The 12,500-nt window shown below is 42.3% G+C and overlaps 1 protein-coding gene across 11 annotated transcripts in view; it reads left to right on the top strand.

Annotated features, from left to right (window-relative positions):
• The window catches only part of LOC113653658 (phosphodiesterase 4D interacting protein), an 82,230-nt gene that overhangs the window by 35,948 nt on the left and 33,782 nt on the right, over positions 1-12,500 (top strand). For 3 of the 11 annotated variants that reach the window (XR_007138088.1, XM_047801614.1, XM_047801610.1), the window contains exons 1-8: positions 4,529-6,778; positions 7,818-7,955; positions 9,214-9,333; positions 9,839-9,910; positions 10,054-10,263; positions 10,348-10,506; positions 10,616-10,720; positions 10,815-10,952. Coding sequence is in view for 10 of the 11 variants with exons in the window: in XM_047801614.1 (XP_047657570.1) it covers positions 5,585-6,778; positions 7,818-7,955; positions 9,214-9,333; positions 9,839-9,910; positions 10,054-10,263; positions 10,348-10,506; positions 10,616-10,720; positions 10,815-10,952 (2,136 nt within the window). In the remaining variant the exon portion in view is untranslated. Of the gene's footprint in view, positions 1-1,218; positions 1,273-4,524; positions 6,779-7,817; positions 7,956-9,213; positions 9,334-9,838; positions 9,911-10,053; positions 10,264-10,347; positions 10,507-10,615; positions 10,721-10,814; positions 10,953-12,500 lie in introns of those variants that run through there. The other 8 variants (XM_047801619.1, XM_047801616.1, XM_047801617.1 and 5 more) reach the window with 7 other exon arrangements.

The following is a 12,500-nucleotide window of genomic DNA, read 5'->3' as shown; positions in this document are numbered from 1 at the left end:
TGGTCACGGGGAGCCTGTGCCTATCTCAGGCGTCATCGGGCATCGAGGCAGGATACACCCTGGACGGAGTGCTGACCCATCGCAGGGCACACACACACTCTCTCATTCACTCACACAATCGCACACTACGGACAATTTTCCAGAGATGCCAATCAACCTACCATGCATGTCTTTGGACCGGGGGAGGAAACCGGAGTACCCAGAGGAAACCCCCGAGGCACGGGGAGAACATGCAAACTCCACACACACAAGGCGGAGGTGGGAATCGAACCCCGACCCTGGAGGTGTGAGGCAAACGTGCTACCCACTAAGCCACCGTGCCCCCCCCCGATTCGGAATCAATCACATGATATTATCTTTATCTGATCGTTCCTTAATGTTTACTCATTTGTCAAAGTTCACCCTGAAAACCTGTACACACACAGAGTTCTCTGATCGCCCAATCACAGTGGAGCAAATCATGCAGACACAAGACAGATCATGTTCACATCAAACAGCTCAAAAAAACCCCCACATCATCTCGTCTGTTCTTGTCGTCAACAAAGGCGTTCCTGCCTCAAGAACTCTCTCAGTGGATGTTTTCTGTGAGACTGTTTCATGTGAAAAGCTTGATGATCACATCGCATGCCAGCCTGCTGGGATCACCTTCGTTTCTCCCCGTTCTCATGTCCGGTCTGAACATTAACTAAAGCTGTTGAGATGTTGCACTGCTGCCTTGTGATTGGGAAATGTAAAATATGAAACCCAAGAGTCAGGTTGAAAGGAAATATTTATCACTGACACGATATTACATGCGTCATTGATGTGGAAACCATTTCTGCTTCTGAGTCCAAATAATACTCCAGTGTAGTGAAGTGTATTCAGTGTGATTACAGTCCAGTGCACAACATCACTCTGCCAAATGGCTGCAACGGCTCAGATATCTGCTTGTATTTATAAACACACACACACACACACACACACACACACACACACACACACACACACACACACACACACACACACACACACATACACACACACACACACACACAGCATATACTTTCCATTTCCATATGAACTTATTCAGATGAGCAAATATATCTACTTTTTTTATTAGTTATCTGATACATCGTGGTTGTACAAAGTTCAGCAAGCACTTTGGACTTTATCGTGAAATTAAACACTATTTACTTCTCCTTTAAATCAACACGCAGCCTTTCACACCTCTTTTAACAGGTCCTCAAGGAAGAAATGGATTTTGGGAAAAATCTAAAGCAACTTGAAATGGAGGTCAGAGCTGGCATGTGATCTATCTATCTATCTATCTATCTATCTATCTATCTATCTATCTATCTATCTATCTATCTATCTATCTATCTATCTGTCTGTCTGTCTGTCTATCTGTTTGTCTATCTATCTATCTATCTATCTATCTATCTATCTATCTATCTATCTATCTATCTATCTATCTATCTATCTATCTATCTATCTGTCTATCTGTTTGTTTATCTATCTATCTATCTATCTATCTATCTATCTATCTATCTATCTATCTATCTATCTATCTATCTATCTATCTATCTATCTGTTTGTTTATCTATCTATCTATCTATCTATCTATCTATCTATCTATCTATCTATCTATCTATCTATCTGTTTGTTTATCTATCTATCTGTTTGTTTATCTATCTATCTATCTATCTATCTATCTATCTATCTATCTATCTATCTATCTATCTATCTATCTATCTATCTATCTGTTTGTTTATCTATCTATCTATCTATCTATCTATCTATCTATCTATCTATCTGTCTATCTGTTTATCTATCTATCTATCTATCTATCTATCTATCTATCTATCTATCTATCTATCTATCTATCTATCTATCTATCTATCTATCTATCTATCTGTTTGTTTATCTATCTATCTATCTATCTATCTATCTATCTATCTATCTATCTATCTATCTATCGTGTATTTATTTTTTATACAAGCAAAAGTATTATTTTTTTACAGTATTTATTATATATTTTTACAGTATTTCTTACTGTAAGTATTGTCCTAGAATCCTGCCCTTATTATTCTTATTATTATTGAATATGAATGTGTTGTTATTGGACAGTGAGAGAGAGACATCTAGTGGATATGTTTTATATGAACAAGTGTCTCTCCCTCTCTCTCTCTCTCACACACACACACACACACACACACACACACACACACACACACACACACACACACACACACACACACACACCACAAACTGTGTGATATATATATATATATATATATATATATATATATATATATATATATATATATATATATATATATATATCTTTGTTTTTTTGTATTTTTGTGTTATTCGAGAATCTGCCTCTACACGAGACGAGTGTAACGTAGCGTCACTATGATCTGAAACGATGACATCTCTTTATTAAATCCCCAGATCCTTTTCTGAAATCTAATCTTTTTCCACAGAGAGAGCCAGTGTAAAAGTGAACATTTATCTCAAGCCAATGTAGCATTCATATTAAATATTTATGTAACCCGTGAGCACCATTTGTAATGTTTCGTCAGTAATTTTTTATGGCTTTTCAAACACTGTGGTCACACTCTAGGCTTTTTCTCATCTAGGTGCTATAGTAGAAACGGTAGGCAGCTGAAACAGCCAGTGACTTTCTTTGACTCTTTGCTATTTCTGTCAACTGAAGCAATAAACAGTGAGATCATGTTAGTTAAAAAAAAGGCACTGATGCATTTGCTGATTAGGATAAATAGGTTTTTGATTAGACCGTGTTTATGGGGCAGCACTGTTATGGCGTCCTGTCTCTTTTGCCTAATACCCAGAGGCACTTTGGGTGATAAATTCACGTAGTGACACAAACAAACCTCGTAAATGTCCAAACTTTCCCTAAATACAAATGATATCTTTCTGTATTCATTGGTTAATATGATTCTCATATATATATGTGTATGTAAGCCTGGCTTGTCAGAAATGCAATTCCGTGCTGAATTATAAGTGAAAGTCTCAGTGCTGCTGGTGAAGTCATTTGTGAAATGAAGAAAGCATGAATTGCACTCGTTCTCCTGGTGGAGACAAATATAAACTATATAAAAGCTGTGGTGAAATGTAGGCCTCTGGTCTGTGGTACTGAGGTAACAGACAGAAAAATTTCCTTGAATAAAAAGACGTGACGTACGGATAAGTTCGGTGACCCATACTCAGAATTTGTTCTCTGCATTTAACCCATCGAAAGTGCACACACACACACAGCAGTGAACACACACACACACACACACCGTGAACACTCACCTGGAGCAGTGGGCAGCCATTTATGCTGCGGCGCCTGGGGAGCAGTTGGGGGGTTCGGTGCCTTGCTCAAGGGTACCTCAGTCATGGCCGGCCCCAGACTCGAACCCACAACCTTATGGTTAAGAGTCAGACTCTCTAACCATTAGGCCACAACTGACCCACACAACTGGTTCTGTTTTTCAGTTCAGGTTTCAGGCAGGACTGATATTGACCCTTAAAAACGTTTCCTGTCATGTGACCGTGTTGTCAATAGTTTATTACACAGGTTTCCAACAGCTCCAGGATTCCCGGTTCATTCCTGGGCTCGGGTTACTGTCTGTATGGACTTTGTACCACTGTGTGGGTTTCCTCAGTGGATGAACTGGTGACATGAAATTGGCCCTGGATGTGAAAGTGTATGCAACAGACTGGTATCCTGTCCTGGGTTTGTTCCCATTTCATGCCACGTGTTCCTGGGATATTCTTCAATCCATGTAACACTGACCAGGATGAAGATGTGTGTGTGTGTACATGTGAAAGTGACATACGGCTAAGTTCGGTGACCCATACTTGGAATTCATTCTCTGCATTTGACCCATCCAAAGTGCACACACACAGCAGTGAACACACACCCAGAGCAGTGGGCAGCCATTTATGCTGCGGCACCCAGGGAGCAGTTGAGGGGTTCGGTGCCTTACTCAAGGGTACCTCAGTCGTGGCCGGCCCGAGACTCGAACCCACAACCTTAGGATTACAAGTCAGACTCTCTAACCATTAGGCCACGACTTGTGTGAGTGAGTGTGTGTATGTACGTGTGTGTGTGTGTTATAGCAAGCTCTACTCCAGCACCAGGGTTAGCAAACACGACTTGTGTGAGTGAGTGTGTGTATGTACGTGTGTGTGTGTTATAGCAAGCTCTACTCCAGCACCAGGGTTAGCAAACACGACTTGTGTGAGTGAGTGTGTGTATGTACGTGTGTGTGTGTTATAGCAAGCTCTACTCCAGCACCAGGGTTAGCAAACACGACTTGTGTGAGTGAGTGTGTGTATGTACGTGTGTGTGTGTTATAGCAAGCTCTACTCCAGCACCAGGGTTAGCAAACACGACTTGTGTGAGTGAGTGTGTGTATGTACGTGTGTGTGTGTTATAGCAAGCTCTACTCCAGCACCAGGGTTAGCAAACACGACTTGTGTGAGTGAGTGTGTGTATGTACGTGTGTGTGTGTTATAGCAAGCTCTACTCCAGCACCAGGGTTAGCAAACACGACTTGTGTGAGTGAGTGTGTGTATGTACGTGTGTGTGTGTGTTATAGCAAGCTCTACTCCAGCACCAGGGTTAGCAAACACGACTTGTGTGAGTGAGTGTGTGTATGTACGTGTGTGTGTGTTATAGCAAGCTCTACTCCAGCACCAGGGTTAGCAAACCATTAGTAAAGTAATCATCAGTGTTTCCATGTGCTGTGTAAATGCCTAACAAGCGGCACTTTCACTTCTCTGTTCAAGGAACATATACCAAGTGCGCATGCTCAAAAGCACGTGTTCAAATCAAAACTGTTAAAATCCCCGTAAACCAATACAAGTGCGATTTGTACCATGATGTGAACTCGGCGTCATCTGCGCTAATGACAACACGGAATGACTGACTAGCGGTTTCGGCGTCGTTCTTCACCCTCAGAGGGGAAAATCACGGAAAACAAATACACACAAACCTCTTACAATCGGCTTTGTGTTTACAAATAGGAATATTTATAGTAAGGGATATTATTTAAGCGTGTAAAATGTAACGAACACACTTATTGAAAACGAGCTTTTTTTGTTAATAAAGGAAGTTAAAATCACGCCCCCCCTCCTTTTTGTGAAATGGTTCAGTCCGCTTTTCTGGACTGTGCTGCGGTGCCACATCGCTGCGCTGCTGCGTTAACAGAAGATCATCCACAATTACGCGTCGCTCTTAAACACTGATGTTTTGTTGACAAAACCCGCTTTATATGAGACTTCTGCTGCGATTCATATCGTTTTTTGAAAGATAAAATATTTCGTTTTTGTGTGTAAGGGCGGCTGAAGGCTGGCATTGAGTGTGATGTGTAGAAGAAACCTGACATGAGGTGTGTTGTGAAGACAACAGCTGATAGAACAGTGGACTGAGATTTATATCATCATAACTGACCTCAGTTTTACATGTACATCATCAGCTCTCTGGACCTGCTCCATCTCCTACTGAGATTATTTTGTAACGTTGAAATTAAAGTTCTTATTATTTGAATATAGCCGTATAGAGGATTCCAAACATCTACCAGAATTTAAAATGCTGGACTCCAAAACGAAGGACTTGTGTCGTATCTGTGCACGAGAGCTGTACGGTAACCAACGCCGATGGATCTTCAACCCGACGGCCAAGCTGAGCCTGCAGGTGTTACTGTCGCACGCTGTGGGCAGGATGCTGTCCCGTGACGGGCGAAGAGAGTTTGCCTGCAGTAAATGTGCCTTCATGCTGGATCGCATGTATCGCTTCGACACGGTGATAGCCCGTGTCGAGGCTTTGTCCATCGAACGAATGCAGAAGCTTCTTCTGGAGAAAGAAAGACTTCGGCAGTGCATAGGAGGACTATACCGCAAAAACAACCCAGAAGAAATCGACTCAGAAGTTGTTAAATCCACAGCAGAGGCTTCACTGGTAGACACTCCAGCACCGTCCGATGCCAAGTACAGCTCTCTGTTAGAAGAGGATCTGACCTACTCTGTGTACGAGTGCTGGGCTGAGCATGAGACAGGTCCGCACCAACAAGCTGCACATCACCACCACCACCACCACCAGTGCCACGCGGGATCTGAAGCTAGCACAGCACAGCGCTCCAGGAAGTGCAAAGGATGCACCACGTTGCGAGTGGCTGATTCTGACTATGAAGCCATCTGTAAAGTGCCCAGGAAGGTGACCTCATGTGGACCCTCATCCCGCTACTCTGCTAGCAATCTTGCTAGCACAGAAGAGACGTGCCCTGAATCAGAATCTCAAGAGCCAGCCGCTCAGTCATTCGGTCTGACGGAGGTCAGTCAAACTGTGGAAATTGCTGAGGAGGAGAACGTCAGTCTCAGTCCGGCATCCTCGATTGAATCACTGGAAGCCACGGGTGACATCAGTCAGACCTGCTCACTGGTCCATGCAGACCTCCTGCAGGGACCGATGGAGGAGGAGAAAGTCATGACCCGGAGCTCCAGTACAGAGCAGAGCCCTAAAACAGGAATGGAGCTGGCACTCAGCTTGGTCAAAAGCTTTGCGTGTCGTCCAGTGCGGGTTTTAAGAGGCAGCCGACTGCCTGTCCTGATCAAACCTGAGGCCACACACCAGTCTCCACAAGCGGCGATGGACTGTTCTTTCTCTCTCCAGCCTGAAGATATGGTTCCTCTCTGCATCCAGCAGGAACTTCAGCTGGAACTGGCTGAGATCGAGGCACTTTGGATGGATGATTATGTTCCATGTGGGCCTCTGGGCTTTCAGGAGGTACTCTAGACAATCACAATTTAGCATCTTCGATCTTCATGATTAGATTTTAATCTGCTATATTAGGAGGCGGTGACAAAATTGACCTCTGGACTGTGGACATATTTAGATGTTTACGTGTCTGGAGAAGCCACTTGGCCATGTTTTCTTATTCTTTCATCATTCAGCATTGTCTTAGCAACACGTTCACTGCCATGACAACTGTTGTTGTAGGTGACGATGCTTACGACTACAAGCCGGTCCTCAGAGGAAGGATGTTTGCGCTTGTTGTGCCTTCCAACACACACACGCACACATACACAAAGTGTTTTCTAAAAATATTGCCTTTTATTTACCCGTCTCCAAGCAAATCGCCATAGTAACACAGTGGTTTTAGTATAAACAGTGTGTTGAGGTCAGGGTCCTCAAATTCAGAAGAAAAGCAGTGGAGCAGCATTAGGCGAATACTGTACGTGGACAGGAAATACACAAGATTTTTTTTTCTGAATCGATTTCTGGATTTGACAGAATGAGACCGAGGAGTGAAAGTAAGCAAAGGTTCAGACTGAAAATAAGGAAATGACTGACGTGCCATCCAGGAAAAAGGGACTTCCTGTGGAAAGCATAGAGAGCGACTCTTATCAGCTTAGTGTTGGCAAAGCACAAATATTACACTAGCTGTAGGTCGTGTTATAAAAAAAAAAAAAAACATAAAAACTATAGATTTGGTAACTTTCTTTGCTGTTTTTAAAATTGTAAAATTTGTAGAAATTCATAGAGATCTTTTTTTTTAATAGTAATTTCATCCCTAAATGTTAGATTTTTTAAAATACAGCATTCCTGATATATCCTATATAATCATGTCAGAGAAATGGTTTAAAATATTGTGATAGAATATTTTTTTTCTGCCTATAATAGCTAATGGGGCATATTTTAGGAATAGTGTGTGAAGATTGCATGCACCTGAGATGTTCACCTCCGAATCGTGTGTGTGTGTGTGTGTGTGTGTGTGTGTGTGTGTGTGTGTGTGTGTGTGTGTGTGTGTGTGTGTGTGTATCAGAAGCTGATTGCGGAGCAGCAGGTTCAGCTGGTGCAGTATGAGAATGCAGCAGGTCAGTGTGTGACTGAGCTACAGAAGGCGCAGCTACAGGTGCAGTCTCTCCAGACTAAGATCCGAGAGAGTGAAGCAAACAACAAGGTACAAACCGCATGATTAGACTTTACCGAGCTCTTCATACGTAACGTAACGTCTGCCTTATATCGCTGCATAATACATCAGACTACCTGTCATTCATTCATTCATTTTCTACCGCTTTATCTGAACTACCTCGAGTCATCATTATTATTATTATTATTAACGTCACACAAGGCAAATCCATTAAAAATCCATTAAACTGTGTTTAACCAGGCCTTTACTGGTGCACAGGGTTGCCAGGTCTCAGCAGAGTTTTCACCCTGACTGCAAACTGTACCAAAAAAAAAAAAAACGAGTTTGCTGCAGTTCACCATAATAAGCACAAATGTCTTTTTCATGTTGTTTCAAAATCAAACCCTGGCAACACTGATTGCATGAGCCAAAAAAAAGGTGATAATGAAGAATGGGGGATTTATTTCGATTTTTTTTATAGTGCTGGTCAGAATCACAAAAGCAACGGGTTTAATTAGGTTTAAAAGATGATTACACATAATATCACGTGCCTATCTCAGGCGTCATCGGGCATCAAGACAGGATACACGCTGGACGGAGTGCCAACCCATCACAGGGCACACACACTCTCATTCACTCACGCAATCACACACTACGGACAATTTCCCAGAGATGCCAATCAACCTACCATGCATGTCTTTGGACCGGGGGAGGAAACCGGAGTACCCGGAGGAAACCCGGAGGCACGGGGAGAACATGCAAACTCCACACACACAAGGCGGAGGCGGGAATCGAACCCCGACCCTGGAGGTGTGAGGCGAATGTGCTACCCACTAAGCCACCGTGCACCATCTTTTAAACCTAATTAAACGCGTTGCTTTTGTGATTCTGACCAGCACTATAAAAAAAATCTAAATAAATCCCCCATTCTTCATTATCACCTTTTTTTTGGCTCATGCAATCAGTGTTGCCAGGGTTTGATTTTGAAACAACATGAAGAAGTATGTGTACATATGTGCTTATTATGGTGAACTGCAGCAAACTCTTTTTTTTTTTTTGGTACAGTTTGCAGTCAGGGTGAAAACTCTACTGAGACCTGGCAACCCTGTGCACCAGTAAAGGCCTGGTTAAACACAGTTTAATGGATTTTTAATGGATTTGCCTTGTGTGACATTAATAATAATAATAATAATAATAATAATAATAATAATAGGGATGCACAGGATGTATAAACATCAGCTTTTCCTGATATTATAGAGAGTATGTTTATATTCATTCATGATATTTATTTCTGTATGTCTACATGCAGGAGCTGCAGCAGAGGCTTGGAGTTCTAGAGAGTGAGCTGTTTTCTTTGCGGGAGACATCTCGAGGTCGGGAAAGGACGATCCAGATTCTAAGCGACTCTCTTAGCACTAAGGACAACGAGGTACAGTATGTTCACCTTCATGACTCTTCTGTTAGCTTCAGGACTTGACCAATTAGCTGTAAAATAAACAGATGTGTGAGATCCTGAAGGAATTCCCCGAACTTTAAAATGATATTTTTGATATCCTTGCTATTTTCGTACCCAAGCTTCGTCTCATTTGTTTGCTTCTGGACACCTAGCAGATTCTGCCATGTTCTCCTGCCCAAACACACTGATGCTACGTTCACACACACACACACACACACACGCACACGCACACGCACACGCACACACACACACACACACACACACACACACACACACACACACAGAGCAATTTTAACACTGCAAGGTGCCAGTCTCTGTACTATGAAATGCGTACTGGGCGTGTCTATAAAAAAGGCACCGATAGGATAACATATGTGCTGATGCCGTCACATAAGTCGTTCTGATCATGTTTTATTTGATGATTGCACATTTAAAGACATTCCACAGGGTTTTGCTTAGTTTTTTTTCTTTTGGCCAGATTGCTGACCTCCACCAGCTCACAGAGGAACAGAAGCAGCTTTTGATTTCTCTGAAGCAGCAGAACCTGCAAGTGAGGAGCTCTTCTATCATGCACATATAAACCGCTTCATACATTCTGGTGCACACTCGTATCACTAAAGACAAGCATCTTCTGAAAAACACTTTAAATGCGTGTGTGTGTGTGTGTGTGTGTGTGTGTGTGTGCATGCATAGACATCCACTACAGCACCCAGTCCGCTGCAGGCCGAGCTGTTAGAGCTTCAGGCCTCTTTATTTTCAACGCAGCTAGAGCTGCAGAGCGTCCAGGGAGCGCAGCGCCAGGCCCACAGGAGAGAGGACGAGCTGACGCGTAACAACCAGCGTCTCCTCGCCGATCTCCAGGAGGAGCAACGACATCACCGGGAAGCCGAGATACACAATCAGGTGAGAGCTTAAAAGGCTGTCTGTGTGTGTGTGTGTATGTGTGTGATAGAGCTTAGATGAAATTCTCATGATGTTCACCCATAGGAGCTGCTCACAGCTCTGCAGAGATCGCGCTCAGACCTAGAACAGATGGAAGAGAAGTGGAAGGAGGGAAAGGGAGACAAAGAGAGAGAGGTGGAGGAAAGAGAGAGAACCATCAGGGAGCTGAACGCCAGACTGCAGCACAAAGAGCGTCTGCTACACGTGAGCTGCAAAAACACATGATTACGATTAGGTTCTTGTAGCTGTCCTATCAGGCAGACTGTATTAATATGTGTACTGATGATGTCTGATGTGTACAAATCATTCGCAGGACTACACCGAACTGCTGGACGGACAGAAAGAAGCAGGAGCAAACAGAGACGTCCTCATTCACAAGCTCAAGCTGCGCATTCAGGAGAGAGACAGAGCTCTGGAGGTGACCACTGGCAGTAAACATGCAGTTCTCTGCTAGCCTGGAGAAAAGAGTAAATAATAACGGTAGCTGTGATGGTTGTGTTGTTTATTTCCAGCGCGCAGTCGACGAGAGGTTTGTGTGTGTGGAGCAGAAGGAGGCCGAGGTGCGAAAGTTGCAGCTGCTCCTCCGAGAGAAGGAGAGAGACCTGCAGAAAGTGCGCTGTGTGCTGTCCAACAACGAGGAGACCATTACGGTATTACTACTGAACACAGGCACAAATATACACACACACACACACTCAGATATACACACTTATGGAATAAAAACACTGTCAATAATAATCGTACGTAATTCAAGGCATTGTGTGTAAATTTTAATTTAGTTGTGCGTAATTTAAAACTATTGTACGTAATTATGTTTTTTGTGGAGTCGGATCCCAAAACCTACGGCCACGACAGTTTACAGATACGAGATTTTGTGTGTTTGTTCAAATACGACTCCAAAATGTACGACTACGACAGTTTACACACACAAAACGTTTGTTTTCACAACACCTCTTTTTTACACACGAAAACGGTCTGCGAAACAACTGTCAAAAATACGTCATCATGTTCACAGGCATTACTATCCGAGGGAAGATGAATCGATTCCACGAAGCGTGCATGCGCCCCGCCCTCTTCTAAACCACTCATAGAAACCACTGGTGCCGAAATGGCGGGTTAGTTATCACTAATAACAGAGAGAAATTTGTCCTAACACTTTAAAATAATGGTTTTTATTTTATTTCTTGACTTTTACAAGGCATTTGTTTCTGTTGAACATACTTTTTTATTTGAAATCTTAGAGTTTTTAGGTTTTGGGAGTAATTTTTGTAAAAAAATTAAGAAGTTTTATACTGACATATAGTTCTGTATCCCTGAATCCTAGTATAACTCCTAGGTTTGAAGTGCTCCGCGGTATTAGGCAGGGAAGCCTGATTTCTCCCAAACTGTTTATTCTAGCCACTCAATCACTTATATTACTCATTATTCATAACGCCGATTTGCATGGGATCTAAAGGAATTTAAAATTAGTCAATTTGCAGACGACACAGCAATCCTTTTAAAGAATAAATTCATGGTTGAATGTTGCCCTAAATTCAGTCTCGATTTTCCCTAAAGCTTCAGGATTTACTCTTAATATTAAAAAATGTGAGCTACTTCCCATTCACTCATCGACGGACTCGATCATCTCTTCAATTTGGGTTAAAGACGAAGTGAAATATTTAGGAATAGTTTTATCTAAAAATGCTATTAGAAGAGAAGACGTTAACTTTTCTAACCAGTTAATAGATATGAGGAAATCTTTGAGCTATTTCCAAAATAATCTCTCCATGCCACTCCCTGTATGTTTCTACAGTTAATGTGAAGAAAGCTAATTCGATCGTTTTCCAATTTCTGTGGAAAAACAAAACTCATTATATTAAGAAATCACAGCTGGTTAAAGACTATGATATGGGTGCTATTAAAGGACATTCAAGATAAACTGGTTGAAAACATATCGGTGGCTTAGTGGTCAGCACGTTCGCCTCACAGCCCCAGGGTCGGGGTTCGATTCCCTATGCGATTACTTATACTGCTTAGTTCTTCTTGCTTCCATATTAATTAGTAGTATTAAGCTCAGTGTTAATGCAGTACTACCTATTACTTCCTGCATAGTCACTCGTTACCAACAGACCATTATTTTAAAGTGTTAGCACAAAATTCTATCTGTTATTAGTAATAACTAACCCGCCATTTCGGCGCCAGTGTTTTCTATGAGT

Source organism: Tachysurus fulvidraco, chromosome 16 (genome assembly GCF_022655615.1).
Source record: "Tachysurus fulvidraco isolate hzauxx_2018 chromosome 16, HZAU_PFXX_2.0, whole genome shotgun sequence".
In the NCBI taxonomy this organism is placed as follows: Eukaryota; Metazoa; Chordata; class Actinopteri; order Siluriformes; family Bagridae; genus Tachysurus; species Tachysurus fulvidraco.
Note: the sequence above shows the minus strand (reverse complement) of the source record. Positions and strands in the feature narration are given on the sequence as shown.